General features: G+C 50.7%; 1 protein-coding gene across 1 annotated transcript in view; it reads left to right on the top strand.

Moving 5' to 3' along the window:
* Positions 1-17,189, top strand: part of LOC125956477 (unconventional myosin-XV) — a 31,318-nt gene extending 14,129 nt beyond the window's left edge. The window contains exons 4-11 of the mRNA XM_049688391.1: positions 1-2,100; positions 2,172-2,424; positions 2,514-3,640; positions 14,326-14,903; positions 15,010-15,232; positions 15,336-15,652; positions 15,736-16,555; positions 16,633-17,189. The exon at positions 1-2,100 is cut by the window's left edge and continues 2,359 nt beyond it. Coding sequence (XP_049544348.1) covers positions 1-2,100; positions 2,172-2,424; positions 2,514-3,640; positions 14,326-14,903; positions 15,010-15,232; positions 15,336-15,652; positions 15,736-16,555; positions 16,633-16,794 — 5,580 coding nt within the window. The 3' untranslated portion in view covers positions 16,795-17,189. The remainder of the gene's footprint in view (positions 2,101-2,171; positions 2,425-2,513; positions 3,641-14,325; positions 14,904-15,009; positions 15,233-15,335; positions 15,653-15,735; positions 16,556-16,632) is intronic.
* Positions 17,190-20,000: the final 2,811 nt, after the last annotated feature.

Here is a 20,000-nt window from a genome sequence, read left to right on the forward strand (position 1 = left end):
CGGCCGCAGGTACCACCACCGGAACCACCACCATCGGCCAAACGGAGCTCGCACAGCGGTGAGATCGTTGCCGTGACAACGGGACCAAAGAAACCGATGCACGGCAGCAGCGCCAGCGGTAACAGTGGTAACGAACTAACAAAGAGAGGCGGTATGGGTGGCGGTGGCGAAACGAGTGATTACGGTGGTCCGGCACGGCATATGGATCCGATCGGTAGGAAAACATCGCACGATGTTTCGCTATCGCGGCACGCGCTCCGCGAAGAACGTGCATTCTACGAGGAGAAGAACCGATCCCGCTCACTCGATGATCTGCTGGCCGGTGAGCAGGACGATGTGTTGCCACCGGAATCCGATGAACCGGAAAGCTCGATGACACTGACGCTCGGTGAGAATCGTATCGGTAGCAAGTACCGATCGGTTGATACGATCACACCGCTCAAGGAGCCACGCTTCGTCAAATCCCAGTACGCGGGGAAACGAACCGCAGGTTCACATTCGCTCAAGTACGCGGAAAAATCCGAGTTCAGTGTCCGCTCGTCGGCCATGTCCGATACGAGCGAAGCGCCCTCGCTGGCCAGTCACGTACGCCGGGTACGGGTACCATCGCAAGCCTCCGATGTCGATCAGTTCCTCGATGATCTGTTCAGCCCGGTGCTGGATGGTTCGCTCGATGAACTTTCCGATGCCCGCTCACTGGCGGCCAGTATCCGGGGTTCGACCGTACGTAGCTGCGACCAGTTTGTCGGTGAACTGTTGGCCTCCGTTCGGACGGATGGTTCGCTGACGGATCTGGAGTGTGGTGATGTCGTCGCGAGTGCCACCAGAGGTGGAACAACTCATCAGGCGAAAAATGCGGGACCCTCCAACGGAACACCACTGACGCCGGGGGGTAACTCGAGCGGTTCCTCGTCTTCGCTGCTGATGATGGGTTCGGTCAGTCCGGATGTGGTGATGCCCGTGTTTACCATACCGCCCGGTGTCGATAGTACCGCTTATCAGCAGCAGATGCAGCGTGCCTTCCTTCAGTCCGCCATGGCACAGAACATACAGATCCAGCAGCAGCTGATGGCCCAAAACCAGGCCCTCCAGACGCTGCTAACACAGCAGGAAGGAGGAGGAGGAGGCGTTACTAACGGTGCCACTGGAGCTGCTGGTGGTTCATCTTCCCCGACCGGAGTATCACCGAAGCACAACAGTTCCGCATCACCATCGACGGCATCGATGAACGTTACGCCGAATCGTAAAATAAGCGCAAAGGGCGGTCCGATACGATCCGATTCCGGAACCGTTACCGCCGTTCTCGCTCAATCCTCTTCCTCCTCGTCGTTCTCCGAGATGCTGCGCAATCGTAAGGATTCTTCCTCCTCGAATCTAATACCACCGCCACCACCGCCACCGCTACCACCACCGCTCGAGCTGAAGGATCCTTTCGAGGTGCGTCCCTTCCTCGATCCTTACGGGCGCGCCAAAACCGTGCGCATCGGTAAATGGCGTTGGCCACCACCGCAAGGTGTAACGGCGACAACCGAAACCGAGGAAACGTTTATCCAGTTCAAGATGACGCGCCAGAGCAATCGGAAGACAACGCCACAGTCGCAGCACAGCGGCAGCGGAAATCTCGATTCACCACCGATCGGTTCCCCCACGAATGGTGGCGGGGTCGAGTGGGAAGAGTTCGAGATCGATCAGAAGCTGCAACAGGAGCAGGGTTCGGGGGCTGGCGGCGACGGAGCTAAGGGAGGTGCTGCACGATTGGCGAAGCGTAGTTTCGACATCGGAGCCGATCGGCCACCACCGAACAGTGTCGGTAAGCTGAAGCTCAGCAACGAGATGCGCCAACGGCTCGAACAGGTAACGGCCGGCCATTCGGTGCGCTCGTCCAGTGCCAAATCGGATCGACCCGAACGTACACCGGCCAAGCTGGAGGATACGCGCCGGATGATGCTAGAGCAGCAGCTCGGTGGATTGAATGCACCCGGTGGTGCTGCGGGCACCAAGTCACCGAGCGCGATGGTTGATTCGCCCTCGGTCAAAACCCAGGTACAGCGTATGGAAGCGAGCAAAAAAATCAGCGCACCAGCCACAGCGTGGCCAACGGTAGGTTACGACACCGACCAACACGAAATGGGTTCCTTCTCTTATTTAGTTTCGATTTCTCTCGGTTTTAGGTTCTACCACCGGCACCTCCTGGTCCGGCACCACCACCACCAATCCGGCCACCGAACACTACACCACCGGCACCACCGCCACCGATCCATGGGCTTATCTCTGGCCAGGCGCACCACCATATGCATCACGCCCAATCGGAGATACCATCGTTCGTGCAGCGCCAGGAACGTGATACGTTCGGGGCGAAGGATAGTTTCATGGATTCCTGGGGACGTGCCGAGGCCGCCAAGCTGGATTTGGTGTACGAAACGAGTAAGTGATAAACCGGACAGTGGCCAATAGAGTGATTATGTTACTAATGAATCCCTCTGGTATGTTTCATTTCTCTCACCCCCGGGCAGGCTTCAAGAAAGAGATGATTATCGAACGAGAACGCTCACGATCACGGTCGCGTTCGCGCGATCGCGAGAACTTTTCCGAATCCGTGTGGGATCGGTCGGAGGTCGAGGGACCCTCGTCGACCTCGAGCGATCCGCGGGAACATCGCGATCGTGACAAGGAGCGTGAGGCACGCGATCGCAACTACGAGCTGACGCAGCTGCAGCGTGAAAAGGAAAGCAACAAAGTGTTCCATCCAAGCTCGAACAAACAGCACCAACAGCAGCAGCAGCAACATCAGATACAACAGCAACAGCATCACCAGTACCAGCAGCAGCACCAGCAGCAACAGAAACACTACATGGCCAACGCAACGCAAAACCAATCGAACTCGATCGCCACCTTCAAGACGCACATGGTGCAGAAGAGTGTACAGGAGCGGGAGCGCAAAACATCGGCGGCCACTACCAACGGGTCCGTCTACAGTGACAAGATGGATGACGGTAGCCTAGCGGATCCACCGGCCCCGGTACTGCCACAGATGCAGCAGAATCCATCGCTGAAAGCACCGGCCGCCGCCTGCCTGACGTACAACCGGGTCAGCTGGACACTGCGCGTACGGAAGGAAGTGTTCCGACCGAGCGAAACGGTAACCGCACCGGCCGCACTCGATCTGCTGTTTAACCAAATCACGGCCGACGTATTCGGCGTGACGTCCTGCATGCGAATATCACCCCAGGAGAAACGGTTGGCGGTGAATCTGCTCAGTAGCCACGGTATTACGGCGAACGGTTACACGACGACCAAGCAGCAGCACGTGCGAGCGATCGTGAAGCGTCACGTGCTCGATATGGCCCGCGGTTGGCCACTCTATTTCGCTCGGTTGTTCGTGATGAACGGATCACCGACGATACAGGAGGGTACCCTGTTGGCCGTTTCGCATCTGGGCGTGTTTCTCGCCCACAAGGAACCCGAGTTTCTCTCCATCCAGCGGGCGATCCCGTACGACGAGATACAGAGTGTGGCCACACTACCGCGCCCACTCACGCTGCAGCTGACGCTGAAGAACGGGGCACGCATCGTACTGCACGCTTCCAAGGCCAACGCCATCCAGGTGATGGTACAATCGTACCTCGCCGAGTACCGACAGGTAGGTGCCCAAGGTGTCGTCAGACTATGAATGATCCGTGTTGTATGTTTTACCTAGTGGGACGTGATTGTGAGCGAGTCACGTTTAGCGGGCAAGATGGTACAAGCTCCTTTTTTTGCGATCCACCTGTTATAACAAGTGGGCGATCGTTTCAATTTAGGAACCGCTTATGCGTGTCAGCTCTTATCATTTTACATTACTTGTCATTTTGTTTTTTTTGTGTTTTGTCGTTGTCGTTGCCAAAAATTAAGCATTTACTTTTAACACACTCTCGAGCGTTATGTGAATACTCGCATTTTGTGGAATGGGTTGATAGGTCCAACATTTTTTGTCCCTTAAAATCAACTGGACATCATGCGTAAAAATACGGATTTTAACCGAAATTTCCTTTAGTAAGCAAATTCTCCACAACTCAATATTATTAGCAGCATTTACATTCGGATGTGTTTGTGTTTCAGCATGATCAAGATGTTATAAATCGCATTCTAAATTAAGCATTCCTTATCCGTGATTTAACATTTTTAAGATTCTCTTTACCTTCATCAGAGGATCACGTGAAGGCTTGCGATAAGCATCCAATGAAACATTCATAAGATTTATGATGATAATCGCACAACAAGTGTATCTAACTACAGCAGATATCTTTGAATACCTCTGTCTCTTGATCAAATGTATTCGATCTGCAATCAATTATTAGATCACTCATGTTGGATTTATAGTTTTGAATTATAAAACCACATGACATTCCGTAAAGTGCAAGCGAAGATGTCTTTTTAATTGGATGACTTTCAGCGTCCTCAGCGAGAGTATTCGAACTTTCGTCGACTAAAATATGGCGTACAGTGCTGAGTGCATATGACAGATTTAATTTTGCCAGTTGATAAACTGAACTATTATTTAGTTGGTCAAATCCGATTTCTAATACCAACGATTTACGCTGGCCAATAATTTTCAATTTTGAACATCTAGCATTCAACTACTTTTCTCAATCCTTTGAAAGAATTGAAACAGAAGACAACGCCACATAATGGTTGAAGTTCCTCTACAGTTAATGTTTCAAAAATATTTAAGTACAGCCAAGAAAAACCAAATCTAGTTATCTGTAAACATGATTAAACATCCATACCTGAGACAATAGTCCTTTGAACCAAATGCTTGTAGCAATCTTTTTTATATTTCACTGAAACTATCGAAAATGTAATAGCACTCCAAATGATATCTAGTCACCAAAAATAGTAGGTGAAAAAAGTGTTGATAGAAGACATCGAGCTGTTCATTCGCTTTAACGTCCTCGCCCTTAATCGTGAACTGAAGTTCTCTTAACCGTGCTTTAAACTGCACAGCAGATTATCCAATGGGTGTCGCAAATTGGCAAAAGAAACTGGACATATCATGGGACAAAACACTCAAACCTTTCCACGCTTTCCACGATAACATGCCCTCGATCATCGAGCAGTGCATCGGTGCATCAGCGGTGATCGCTTCGCAGCTCTGCAAAGGCAAATGGATGGCACTAATCATATTCCGCTACCCTGCAATCAAACCGGTTGCACTGCAGCACACAGAGAGAGAGAGAGAGAGATTAAAATGCATCCACATTAGGAACCACGAATCCCGTTGATTATCCCAAGAGAAAGTGATTATTTTCTGCAATAATCTTGCGCACGAGAATCGCCCCGAAGTAATTAACGCAGTAAATGTTTATTCACTTTTCACCACATTTTGCGTCCGAACGTCCGCGCAACCGCGTACGGCTAGAAAAGGCTTTCGAATGCAACCGCCTGTGAAATGATGTTCCGCGCATCGCGTACACAGTTTGGGCTAGATTATATCATATCATACGAGAGGCAACCGACAACGTCGACGAAGACGACGTTGCATGCAAAGCAGATTGTGCACAAATCATTAGCATTACTAGCATCGGTTTCTTTGCCCGTTCTCTTTCCGTCGGTTGGTGCGCAGGGTCACCTCACCTTGACTCGATCAAGTTCATTAACGATCGAACGGCATCGACATCGGTGCGGTCGGCCTGTTGCTTATAAAATCGATCCACACACGACGACACGTAATGGTGTTGAGAAAGTGTGTAATTATGCGCACATCCGGATTGCCGTCGCAAATGCGTGATGATAGCAGCACGTTCAGGGTATCGAGGGGTGGTTTGGAAAACTCACATTAACATCGATCGTATGATATCGTTTGGCTCGTGTTAAACACGCCGTGTGCCGTAATGGGCGCTGTCGTTACGACAGAAATTGATAATCATTTTGGACGAATCCTCTATTCCTCTCCCCCAAAAAAACAAGAGTCAATTACGTGGACAAAAAATGAAAATGGACGAAAGTAACCATTCCACGACACCGGCGATCATCTCGTCAGTCTCTCCAACAATCCCAATTCGCTAGAGACGCTGCAGAGTGTCGATACTTCATCTGCCATCTGCAACATTCACTCGACAATGCAACAATTGGACCTGGTGGGGTGGTGAAATTTAGGGTCGCAAAGTCCCATATGGTCTCATCAGCGACGACGAGCACGCATCAGCGCGCATCTTTCGATGGCCGGATGGAACGATCTAGACCTCTGGCTCAACGATGGCTTGTTGAAAGCAAAGAAAATTCCATTTCCACCAGATCTGGCGTCAGGAAGGAGGAAGAGGAGAAGGTGAAGGAGAGAGAAAAATGGTAGCTACCGGTAGCTATAGCCCAGCACATCAGCAATCAACATTGGCCAATCACGCACACGTACGCAGCAGTAGCAAGAAACCGATCAATCGATCGAGAGAAATCATCAAAACCGAAGCAAAACCAACAAATACCGCAGGCCCGTCGCCGCCACTAACTGGCTGTCCTTCCCTCCCCTGGAGCCAGTTCCGGAGAGTGGAGCAGCAACAGCAGCACAGCCCGCGTCTTCGTGAAGATGATTGTGAGGAGCAACAGCAGCAGTAGGATCGTGCAAATGATGGAGAGCGTAGCAAGCAGTCCAGCAGTGTCTAGATGTGCAAGGGGCACTTTCTCGATTCGACTCTCGGTCCCCCGACCGTCCGGAAGAGGTGGAGCAGCTCATAAAAAAGGCGAGAGCTCCGGATCGGATCGGATCGGATCGGATCGGTACGGGCGGATAACGTGTGGTCGCTGGCACACACTGCTCCGTTCCGTGACGGATAAAGCGAACAAGATAAGCCCGGCGGCCACGCGCGCCACGGACATGATGGGCGTGTGTGTGTGTGTGTGTGTGTGCGCGCTTTGCGGTGTTTTGTTTTTAATCTGCTCCGCTTTTTTTTTCGAAAAAAAAACCTTCCTCCAATCTCACATCCTTCAGGCCGCAGTCTCGCTCTCGCTCTGTCTCGGTTCGGTTTTGCTCCCCTTTATTCGCACAAATGCGATCACGATCACGAGCAAAGTTAAGACCGACGATCGTACAGCGCTGGCCGTTTGTTTTGCAACAGACCAGCACCAGGCTTCGATAACTTTCCACCGCGTAACGACCGCGTGAGTATGTGGAAAACCGGGAGCAAAGAGAGCATTAGAGGCCTCCCGCCGCGCCCCACCATCCCACTTCTTCTCCCTTTTTCGGCCATACTCCTCCGGGTGCCGTACTACTTCCAATGGCGTTTGATGCGCCAGACTTTGTTGGAGGCTTTGGAAGAGCAGAAAAATGGCCCCGTGAAGCGAAAGCACAGAGAGTGAGAGAAAGAGAGAGAGAGAGAGAGCGCGCGCGAAAGCCAAAGGAAAATGTGAGAAGAGAAATGGGAAACAGGCCCCAAGAGACCCACGATCACGCGCTTGATCGCGAGAGACCTTACAAGAGAGAAAGAGAGAAAGAGCGCGTGGGGTCTTTGGAGCTCTCGGTTCGGCCGAGGTACTTTTTCTTTTGCGGGTCTCCACGGCCCCTCGAGAGCCACCATCTGGCGCCTGGTGCACGGCCAGGGGCCAGCCAGCTACGACTGGGCCAGCAGTAGCGGAGTTCGCATTTGGCCTCCGCGGTGACCACTAGGTGCATTCCATTTCGAAAAGGGAACACACGACAGGTTTCGTGCAATATACTACAGCAACGATCTGCACTGTGTGTGTGTGTGTGTCTGTGTGTGTGACCTTCTGTGTCCTTCCGCTAAAAGGGGAGGAAAATGTGACGTTTCTTTGTCGTGTACTATCTAGGCCAAGGACGATCGATCCTCATTTGAATTCCGATCCTGCAACAGCCATTGCGCGCCAGTTACCTGAAGAGGGAAAGAGAGATGCATTAATGATCGTGATCGCCGTGATGATCGTCCTTTAAACGGCACCTCATCTAACACTAGCTGTGAAAACGAGGAATGTGCATGCCGGTGGAAGATCGTTTTGAATAGAAATGATCCGTTATTGATAGCGAGAGCGCAAACTGGAAACCTACGGTGGTGTGTGGTGATGGTGGTGTGGCCAGCAGAAGATGCTGCTGCTGCTGCTGCTGCTGGCTGCTGAAGCACCATTCCGTGCCAGCAAGTAACGGAACCACCCCATAGAAAAGGGGCGCATTGAGCGAGGAATTGTTTTTGATGTGTGCTTGTACGATCGTTTGTCTGTCCAGGTGTACGTGTGTGTGTATAACACGTTGGCTGGTCAGCAGGGAGGAGCATCATTGACCATCGTTCGTTTCGTTCGTTCGTTGCGACGCGTTAAGTGCAAAGTCTGGCTCGGGCTCCCTGCTGCTGCTGCTGCTGCTGGCCACCTGGAATTGGAAGTACGGGGGATAAACAGTTAACTCTGGAATCGCCGAAAAAATTAGCAGAAGCTGGCAGCGCCACCCCTTCCGAAACACGGTCCGGTCCAGGAGTGCTCAGGGTGCAAAATCTAAGCCAGCATTAGCAGTGTGTGCTGTGTGCGTCATCCCCTCGCCCAAGTGCGGTATCCCGTTTCGTAGTTCCGTGTGTTTTGAGTGTAGGATTTGGAAAACTCGTTCTGGCCATAGGCGTATCGCGTCAGGCGCGCGCGCGCCCGCGATCCTAGGATCGGATGCGAAAACCGGCATGCGAGGTTGGCTTCAGTCGTGCCCCGGATGTTTGTGTTCCATTGCTTTGTATGTGCGTGCGTGCGTTCATCGTTTGTGAAAGTCGTGTTGTCGCAAACCGGCTGGAAGAATTAAGGTAGAGAGCAGACAAGCAGGCAAGCAAGCAAGCAAGCAGGGGACGAAAAGATGAGCCTGTTAGACGACCGGGGACGTTCCGGTGGTCTCGAGACGCTGCAAAGCTCGTACAAGTGCTACGATGGCATACCGACGCCCAGTCCGATCGGTGGCGCTGTGGGACGCTCCGGATCGGGACTCTCGTCGAACGAACGGCAACAGCAACAGCGCGGTGGTCAATTGCAGCAGCAACAGCAACAACAGCAACAGCACGGCCATCCCGGCGGTCCCTCAAACCGCTCACCCTCCCTCGACAGTCTGGTCGAATCGTTCGATCCGACCGGCTCCGATCTCGACGACGATCCGGACGACGATCAGGAAGACATGGAGCGGCTCTCCGATTCGGACTCGATCGCGGAAATTGGACGCATCACCGGGCAGATACGCGTCGATGTGCACCGGCGGAGCGATCTGGAGGACGTGAAAAACGTGCAACCACTGGACGGTCCGGTGATCAAGGCGTTCCTGGAGAAATCGCACGAACAGTGCGAGTACACCAACTGCGGCTACCGGAAGCGGAACGATCACCACCACGATATGCACGACCGCACCAACGAGCTGGACATTGTATCGTCCGCCCCCGAGCACGGTGGCCACGGTGTGATGGACGGAAGGGAAGATGACGATGGCGATGACGACGATGATGATGGAACTGGTAGCACCACCAACAACAACAACACCTCTAGCTCCCGGAGTAATCTCCTACCAATGGCGACGTCACCACTGTCCGGTCACTCATCGAACTCGGTCTCACCGGCACCGATGGTGGCCAGCACATCGTCGGCGATCACCGATGCAGCAACGATTTCAAACAGCAGTAGCAGTGCCAACGGCAACTCCCTTACCAACAGTAGTAGCAGCAGTGGTGGTAGTAGCAGTAGTAGTAGTAATGGTGGTACGATTTCATCCTCACTCAAAAACCGCCGAAACAGTATCGCCAGTTCCGGTTCCGTCGGCCGGATGGAAACGATCATCGAGGAACCGATCGAACCGAAGGTTTCGGTAAAGGAGATACTGGCCCGCTTCGAGACACTGCGAGAAGCAGCTGAGGTAAACTGCGTGCCCGCGTGCGTGCGTGCTCTTGTTATTGCTCTTTGTCGGGTGTGATCTACGCGCGCTTGTTGGCCTCCCCACTTCCCCTTCCAGGCCACCCTACATGTCTGTAACAAACCCATCCAAACCCTGCCAGCAATTGCTGCTCGATCGGTTTTCCATTAAGCGCGAATGCGCGAGTTCGGGAATCGATCATTAAATTTCCATTACCCGCAGCCCCCGCGCTCTCTCTCTCTCTCGGTCAACCTTTAACGGGGGGAACGCGGTTTGCAAACGGGCCGAGGGCGACGTCGCTTTTCGACGTCAATCTGGTCGCGTTGCGTGGCAATTTGAAGACCGTTTGTAAGGATTGCATTCAATAAATCGATCGCGCGAACGAACGAACGAACGAACGAACGATTTCACCTGCCTGTCTGCCTGTCTGTCGTGGAACCGCCGTGGATGCCGAAAAAAGGTGCGAAAAGTGTACCTTTGAAGACGACAACCCACTTGAGCGGGGGGGCTGGAAAAGCTCTCACGCGCATTTATACAATTATCATTGCGTGTGCGTTTTCCCTACGCGCCTCGCGATCAACGACGATCGATGATGAGTAGCGTGTGATCGGGGCAACATGATGGTGATGATGATGATCAGCTTGCTCAGGTTAATGCACCGCCGGCCATCCCCCAATTCCCAACTCCCTATTCCTCTCAGCATTTGCTTCAGTAGCTCGGCTTTGAAGCTCCGGGGATTGTTCTGTTTACATACCGAGCTCCGACCGGCTCCAGGCAGCTTGTTTTTGGAACTGGCCAAAAGAGGGGGAAAAGAATCCACGCGGGCACACAGTTAAAGCACTCACCACTTCCTAGCGGTTCTTCAAGGGGATGGAGGGATCGGGTGCGCTCTCAGTATGCGGGAATGCGATGCGGCGCACACTTGCTGTTTGCTTTTGCTTGCGAGCGCGCCGTTCCCTTGAATACCGTTGGCAGCAGTGGTGCCGATGGTGATGGTGATGGTGAGTAACGATCACTTGGCATAGCTGGGTCGGGGCCAGATGTAAATTTCTCAATCAAATCATCTTCCGTTAAGAAGCGCGAGAAGAGGCGCGGCGGCAGCGTTGGCGCCGGCCACGGAGCTCAACCTCCACTTTGCTGGCCTGGGAGGAGGGAGTGCCGGTTTTGTAGGAAAACAAGCTACACTAATCGACCCCGATATCATCTCCCCCTTATCATCCCGAGCGAGATCCCTACCAACCGACCGAAAACCAAACACAATCGCGCTGCCCGATGAGAAACATCGGCTGCTGTTTTCCCGGTTTTCCATCTGCCAAAGCGCTCTTTGCACATCTCGCGTACCATGGAAGCGCATGGAATGCCATGGAACATATGTGAAGAATCGAGGAGGCGGGGGTGTGCCGTTTCCCCCGGAAAATTTGATTCTTTTCTTGTTGAATCAATGCCTGGATAGTATAATGATGATTCGTTGTTTCACGCGGGGTTTCGGGCTGTGCAGTGGTGGTAGATGTGATGTAACGAGCACGCACACAGCCTACTATCACTATTTTACCGACGCGCGCATTATAGAAAATTCCGGAACAGCGCATGCCCCTAGGTTGAGGTCTAGCGTGCGTGGTCGAAAAGCAACGCCTAGCGACGCGTAGCCGGCCGACCGATAGCCGAGAAAATGAGGACACCATCACCATGAACCGGGTGAAGCCCCCGGGGGCTGGCCAGGAGGAGACCGGTGCAATATTTGGAAAGTTTCGTTTTAGTTCGTGCTGCTCGTCGGACTGTCGGAATTTGGAAAATTTATTTATTTATTCGCTTTTCGCCAACAAGCGAAACGCGAACGCCATCATGCACGCGCATGGTCGAGATGACGATGATGATGATGATGGTCTGTTTGGTTGCACAGGTTCGCGCACGGACCACCCTCCAATCGGTGACAGACGGCGGGGAGACCCTGGGTGTCCCCCTGGTGGAGAAAAGCGATGGATGGACACTCCATAAAGCCCCAAACTCTCATCGTCATCGCCTTTTTTCCCCCATTCCGAGCCGAGCCATCGAGAAAAGAGATTGTAACGCTCCTTCCACCAAACCGGCCCGGGGGGCTTTGGTGGCTGGTGATCCTAAATGATCGTTGAGGCGAAATTTTCATCATTTTCCAGCAACTCGTGGGGGGTCACGTAGGTCGTGGTTTGTTGCGCTTTTCACTCACCTACAACGTGCCCCCCCAACGCTTCACGTCATAACTGAAATGCTGCGCTTGGTGGTTCGGTGGTTGTTATAAAACTTTTCACTTCAATCGCTTAACACCAGGTTCACCCCCCCCTGCTTTTGAGCACCATTCCGTGTGTTTACCCGTCCTTTCTACATTCGATCGCGAACGTAATGGACGCAGCCCGCTATGGTATGCTTATGGTTTTTTTTTACCCAATTTTCCTTCGACAACTGCTTGGGTTTTCCTCGTTTAACGTACGCTTGTGCTTGCTTGGTGGTTTTTACTTTTGCAACGTGCCCATGTGATGACACGTGCTACCGTTCAGTGGATGCGACTAGATGGTATTTGTTGGATGGAAAATGCGAATCGAGCTTACGAAACACGTAGCCACTTTTTTCCCTGTCAGCTCTGCGAGGAATGCGCGAGGAATCTTAATTTCCTAATTTTTCACCAAATCGCTTTCCTCTTTGGTGGCTCTCGCCCGCGATCCAGGCGAGGAGGACCGTTTGATTGGATCGTGAGTGGTACGATCAACATGCCCGGCATTCATTATGGCAATCATCTTTCGATCGATCGTTCATTTGATCGAATCGAGATATATTGTGCAAACGCTCGTGGCTTGCTCGTGGGATCTCCGGTTCTTGTCACCCTCTAATGGCCGCTAATTAGTGTGCTGTGATCGACAGATGACTCGCGATTGCGGTTTGTGATTGGAGAAATTAGCCGTGCATACATCGCCGGGAGGAAGGTGCACCCCCCTCGGTGATACCAGGAACGCGATATGCTTCGGTGACGGCCGACCGCAGCCATTGGCATTTGCATAACTCGCTGGGCCGGCTCGCTTTTTTATGTAATCTGCGTTGCAAATGGAGCGGAAATTTGGGTTTCGGCCCGAAAGGGCCACCACCGAATGAAAATGAGGCAATCCAGGGCCCTGTGTTCCGGTGAAAATGGAGTTAATTGAATGTTAAATAAACAAGTGTTTGATTTATGGACAAATGTAGGAGCTGTGGTTGCTTTCATCCGGTTTCTGCTTGCTGTTGTGCTTCTTTCGCTCCGCGATGAAAGCACACAGCATAAGCTACGAGAGAGCGGTGTGGATAGTCATAGCAATTAGTTATAGGATCCACCTGTGACATATGGGAGTATTTCCCTAACTTTTGTTGAGATTAAAACGAGGCTTATACATGAACAGGAATATCATGAAACACGATTTCACATACAAGAGTGTTTTGCAACACAACTTCAACGCACATTATCGTTTCTTTACTTAAAGTAGTCTGCAGTTTCATTTAATAACGGTATAAGATGATTGCATTTTGAAATCATCAGATAATTACCATATTATCGTGACGATACCACTTTTGAATAAGGGACCCATTTTTCGGCACTTCTATACGAAGTGAAGTGAAGCCCAAATTAAGAGTAGTGTTTTGGAAAATTGTAGATCGTTTTTGGACAATTTAAGTTCATTGCTGTTACTGCGAGATACTACTACAAAATATCGGGCATCGGGTTTCGTCAAATTGATAACTACAAAACTAACACTTCACGGAATTTCCTTGAATAAAGTTGCTATAAGAGCAGAGAGTAAATTATTTAAATATTTATTATCAATTATCAAATATGATGGGTATTTGAATCGGAATCAGAATCCGTGAGCAATTATCTATTACAATAGGTACCGTCTACTATCATTTTAATGGAATAGATCATTACTACATCAGCGTTTTTATAAATAGCTCCCTCGATAAAGCTACGATGGGTGTGTCCATATGCCAAAGTAATGCCCTAAAAACCTATTGGTGTGGTAAATACTATTTCCAAAAAGGAAGTGCGGTGTGCGATAACCACACATCTCCGTTTTCAACACTGTGCAAATGCTATGCATTCATCGTCTTTCGAAAGCGTTGATTCGATTTCACTTCAAAAATAGCGCTCTAATCTCTCTAGCCACTTCCACAAGGCGCTGCGGATAAAATGACCGAACATTAAACAGGCCTCTGATGGAACCAACAACCCTATTTATGCACACAAACGCTTTTGGCGCAATATTCCAGCAAACAATTACGTACCGCTTGTTCCTACTAGATTTGAACTACTGCAACTATCTTAAAATAATCCATGAGCAAGAGTTTGCCAAGTTATACTGTTTTCAAAGCATTTATTCTTTGAAAAAATAATATATTCAACAGTAGCGGTGACATCGGCTTTCCAAAACTATGCAATTAATACCCTAAACCGTGCACATCTGCGGTCGCTATCATTCCAGACACAATCGAAGGGTTCAACCATATCGTCGGGAGTACGGGCCGCTGCGGCCACCCTCAATGTGCCGCTCGAACGGTTGGAAACCTCGAACCTCAACAGCCCCGGTTCGCCGAACCAGGCGTCACCGACGGAGAAGAGTCACCAGCATCATCATCATCACCTGCAGCAGCTCGGTCACCACCATCTGCAGCACCATCAGCAGCTGCTGGACGAGTTCGAGGACATGCACATAGAGCACGGACTGCCGGAATCGTCTCCACCACCGATGGGTGTTTACGGCAACGGAACCGGTGGTCACGGTGCCATGAAGCACAGCGGTAGCAACGGTGGCCCGCTCCATTCGCCGTACGGAGAACGGAGTGTTGGCGATCCGGGTGTCGGCCGATCCGGCAGTGGTGGAGGCGGTGCCGGTGGTGGCATGATCGTGGCAAACCACAAAAACTCAACCATGAGTAACGGGAATGGCAATTACAACGATATGCACATCGTGACCCATCATCAAGACGACTCGTCACCGACGCAAACATCGCTGACCAAACACTCACTGTTGCAGTTTGCGATGCAGCACTTCCGTACCGAGTAAGTAATCGTAGGACAGGGGTTCAGGTCCCGTCTGCCAAATTGACCTTCCCACTCCATCGCGACCACTTTCTAATGTCTCTCTTTCTTTCTCTTGCCCTCACAGTGAAGAGTTCAAAGCCAACCGAGCGGACAAACGAGCGATGCGTAACCAGCATGCGGATTTGGTGAAATGGCAAGGGTATCCGCTGCGTGCACCGCTTTTGCGACTGCCCGCCGATCTGACTCCCCTGGCGCTCGAATGCTTCGATTGTGTGCTGCGATACTGTGGCGATCTGGCCGTGGATCCGGAGCTATCCGAGGTCAAGTGTGTCTACACGGTGCTGATGGTAGGTATCAGACCGTTCATTCACCGGTCACCAGATATACGCTATGCTGCGACATCGTTCACCGTTAATCCCCTCCCCGTCATTCCTCTTTCCGTCGCTACAGCATTGCCACAAACATCTGACGCTGCGGGACGAGGTGTACTGTCAGCTGATGAAGCAAACGACGGCGAACCGTTCCGCCTGTCCCGATTCAGCGCAGCGTGCCTGGCGGTTGCTTAGCATCCTGGCAGCGTACTTCGGTTGCTCCGACGCTCTGCGACCGTATCTGATCGAGCATCTTACCTCGGCAGCCTCGGATCGACGCCGACCGTGCCATGGTACGGCTGCCGTTTGCCTCACGAACCTCCGCAAGACGGCGCGCTGCGGTGGCCGCAAGAATGTACCAAGCGTCGAGGAAGTTACCGCTGTCTCCGCTGGAAGGTAGGCTTTGGTTTTTGAAGGCGTGAACATGTTGGATTTGTTTTCTCATGTGCTAATTTCGACACTTTAACATACACCCTCAGATCGGCACGCCGCCAGATCTACCGCCTACCGGGTGGTGCCGAACGGATCGTTAATACACGCTGCTCAACGGTGGTCGGTGATGTGATAGCCGAGCTCTGCTCGCTGTTGGGCATTGAATCGCCGGCCGAACAGCAGGAGTTCTCGCTCTATTGCATCGTGCAGGGTGATGCGTTTACCATGCCACTGGCAGCCGATGAGTACATCCTGGACGTGACCACCGAGCTGCTCAAGTCCGGCCAACCGTTCTACCTGATCTTCTGCCGGTCCGTGTGGCACTTTGCATTGAAGCGCGATCCAGCACCGACACCGCTCTACATCGAGGTGCTCTTCAATCAGGTGGCGCCCGACTATCTCGAGGGTTTGCTGCTCGAGCTACCGAACGGTGGTGCTCCTAGCCCGGACTATGTGCGCGATATGGCCCGCATCGCGGCCATCCTGCACCGGGCCGCCGATCTGAATCATCTGCCGGCTATGAAGGAGATCAAGTTCTTGCTTCCGAAGCCGGCACTTTCGCTACGCGAGCTGCGCCCCGCTCAGTGGGTCGCGCTGGTACAGTCGGCCTGGCCATCGGTTGCCGGACTGAGCCCGATACAGGTGAAGGCACAGTTTCTGAATGTACTGTCCTCGTGGCCCCTGTTTGGTAGCAGCTTCTTTGCCGTGAAGCGCGTCTGGGCGGACGAGAACCCGATGGAGGAACCGAGCCCGATGTGGCGCGAGCTGATTCTAGCCCTCAACCGACGCGGCGTCCTCTTCCTCGATCCCAACACACACGAAACAATGCAACACTGGCCATTCAACGAAGTGATTTCAACGCGAAAGGTAAGGAGCAATCATCAGTGCGAATGTTGTGAATTATCTTGACTAAACCATTTCTGTCTCCACATTGTGATCCACAGGTACGTTCGGAAGATGGAGCACTGTTTCTTGACATGAAGGTGGGCAATCTGCTGCAACAGCGTGTCATTCGTGTTCAGACAGAGCAGGCACACGAAATATCGCGACTCGTTCGACAATACATCACCATGGCTCAGGCACAACAGCGCGATCGTAGGGAGTAAGGATAGGGAAGTAGGCTTATCGTGGTTCGACAGATCGTTCCGGGACCCCGAAGGTTTGATTCTTTCGTCGGGAGGTATGGGTTGAAATAAGGTGCAAAGACATAGAACAGCTGGAGCAGTTTAACTGGGGACGGGGCGACAGCGTCGCGTCGTTTAAGATAGTGGAATAAGGCTTTAGGATTTACATTTACATGCGTATTAGGAGTCTCATCGGGTGAATGTAGAATGGTTGGCCAGAAATCGGGAAAAATCGATGGAGACGCACGATCGTACCTTTCGGGTCAAATACACCGGCACAAAGGTACGTATGTTTCAACGTCCCCAAACACTCACATATCATGCTGTACGTTTATATTTTTCTATATTGCTGAAAATATATGCATTTTATTATAAATTTACAATTAGAGTTTCATTTTGATTTTATATGTGCTCCACATACGAAGGCGATACGAATGCAATCAAATTGCACTCTGCCTTTTTTTTACTGAAACTTACTTTCTTATCCGACGCTTGAACCAAGGAATGGTCCTTATCTCGTGATTCTATTTATTGACAATCAACCAGAGTATAACAAGAAACGGTATGGTGTGAATTAAAATTAATAAGCTATTGATGATTTGTTAGTCCTTCTACAGAGCTATGCCCAAGATCGATTTCTCAAGAATACTTCACAGTTGTGCTAAGCGAAATTATCCGCAATGCCCAGCATTTAGAAAGGTGATACAAGCCGTCACCTACATAAGAATATGTAATATAATTGATGTCAATCCTTACACCGTGTCCAATATATGTTCACAATATTTTTCGTCAAGTCGTAGAAGTGCACAGGGTTTCAAGCACAGTGGCTTTAATCCAGCTCTTTATCAGCCCGATCACCTTCTCATTGATGGTTTTCCCTTTTGTTCATTGAATGCTTCATTGTAGTTGATGATATCCCCGATGCGACTTTTGACCGACCACAGGGATTTTAATCCAGCTTTTCGTCAGCGTGTGCACCCTCTTCATGAACGATTCTCCCTTTTCTTCAATAATCTCCGTTTTGGCTAGGACTTCATCCAAGTTGGCCGTATGTACGAAACGATTTTTCAATTTTTCCGCGATTTTCTTGTCGAATAACGTATAATCGAATCCGTCGTAGGCTGACGTCCTTGCAGATAGATTCGGGGCGTGTCTAAGTTCACGAAAGTCCGCAAACATAACCGTTTCGAGAAAACAATCAAGAAACAGCCGCGTTTCCGGATTTTTGAATTGTTCCAGAAATTGTGTTTTCTGCATAAATAGAAATTCAATCGATGATGAGAATCATATTTCTGATCCAATCCGAAAATGATCGTTTCTGTTGAGTTGAAGTGGGCACCTTACCTTATACGATTGGGTGTCGAGAGTGAAGAAGAGTTCAATAAAAAATTGAAGAAATGACCTTCCAATTAACATACTGCATAGATCCTTTTCATCTTCAAACATCTTCACGATCTCCAGTGAATCCCGTAACGCATTTTTAAGCTTGCTCGGCAGCATTGAGCATCGCTCTTTTCTTGTTAATCGGACCGTTCGGTGGTCTAGATTCACATAGCATGTGTCAGCCAATCCTTGCCACTGCTCATCGGGCAACGGATGTAATGTACCGGCAAGCATGGGTAGCGGTGCTTCCAGTATTTGTTGCAAATCTTCCGGCACGATTGTGATGAGAATGTACTGCCATTGGAATGGGTAGAGTATAGACTGGAGCGCCAGAATACACGAGCTCAACAGTGACAGGTGCTCGCTGAATAGAATCACCATCTTTTCCAACAGCAAACACTCAAAAACCTGTATCAGCCTATCTGGTCCGAGGCATCGGAAAATATCGAACAGTTCCGTTTTCTCTAAGCGTAAATCTTTGGGACGGCATATACTAATTGAATTGGTTATCTGCGCGTACGATTCATCGTGGGTGTTAGGTAGCGCTACTTTCAAACTTTCACCGGCCGATGGTAGCCTTCGCCTGTGAAATTGTTTTATCAGCCGCTCGGCCATGCAGCCGTTTCCATGCTGGCCTTCTATGCACTGCAGCAGCTGATAAAACACCCTCGGTACGTTGTGCTTCGTTACTATGCAGTAGGTGAGCGGAAGACAAAATTCGCATAATGATGGCAGCACTCGCCGGCAGAAACCATAATATCGTTGCGTATAGTCGGTTAGAATAATACAGTACTCCTGGTCGCGCTGGCGGACCAGTGCTCCGTTGCCAGGGTAAACGAACTCCCCGATTTGCTTGTGCGGTTGCTTCTCTGGCGGATATATGCTCTTAACGTAAGGACGATTCTTCAGCAAATCGTAGCCCACTAAGATGCAGTACTCGTAGAGCGTTGGCGTCGGCACTGCAGCGACTTTTCTTTCGTTCTTCTCACTTAGCTTATCGTTATGATTGATAATGCCTTTGACATCACTTTTTTTGTCATCGTCGCACTTGACCGAAATTGCGAATTTAGCATGTTGTCTGCCAAAGTCATAATCTTCGTACACATGTATGTTCCCATAGTGGCGAGTGTAGTCGTTCAGTTTCGCGCTGATAGACAATCGATGCAAACGCTCCCTGTGCTGCTCACTAGCCTTACGTCGCAACGTAATCTGCTCCCCAGACTCGTGCGTGTGTCCTGTTTCCTTTTCCTTGAAAGCGGCCTCGATCACCAGGTCCACGTCTTCATACACGTCCGTAGGTACTTCAGAACGTTCTCCAGGACGTGGTGGATGTTGCCGCAGCAGCCTATCTACCAATGCCAAGGCCTCATTAATATTTTCCGAGAACATCAATTCTGGGGAGGCGTTACTCGGGACTGAGTCTCCATTATTCGAAGCCATTTACACCGAGCTATGGTAAAACGCTTGTGAGCACTTGGTTCGCTGATTCTAGACTGATGCTGCTCGCGTATATCCAACATCCCAACACGCTGTTCGGGATTTCCTTGAAAACCTGTTCGCCGCATGATGACGACGGAATCTGGTCAGCTCCTCTATCGCTGAAGATTGAGCGTTCCTCTATCGATGAAGATGCTGCTACGTGTGTGGGTAAAGCTTCTTCGGCGACTGCTGCGTTTGTTATCAGTTCATATTCCGCTGTCTTCTGCACTCTGCTGATATTTTAGGGCTCCGCATTACTATTATGTTGCACAGTAGATCATCAATCAATCATGAACATCATTATACATATTATAGATACATCATTA

Source organism: Anopheles darlingi, chromosome 3 (assembly GCF_943734745.1).
Source record: "Anopheles darlingi chromosome 3, idAnoDarlMG_H_01, whole genome shotgun sequence".
In the NCBI taxonomy this organism is placed as follows: domain Eukaryota; kingdom Metazoa; phylum Arthropoda; class Insecta; order Diptera; family Culicidae; genus Anopheles; species Anopheles darlingi.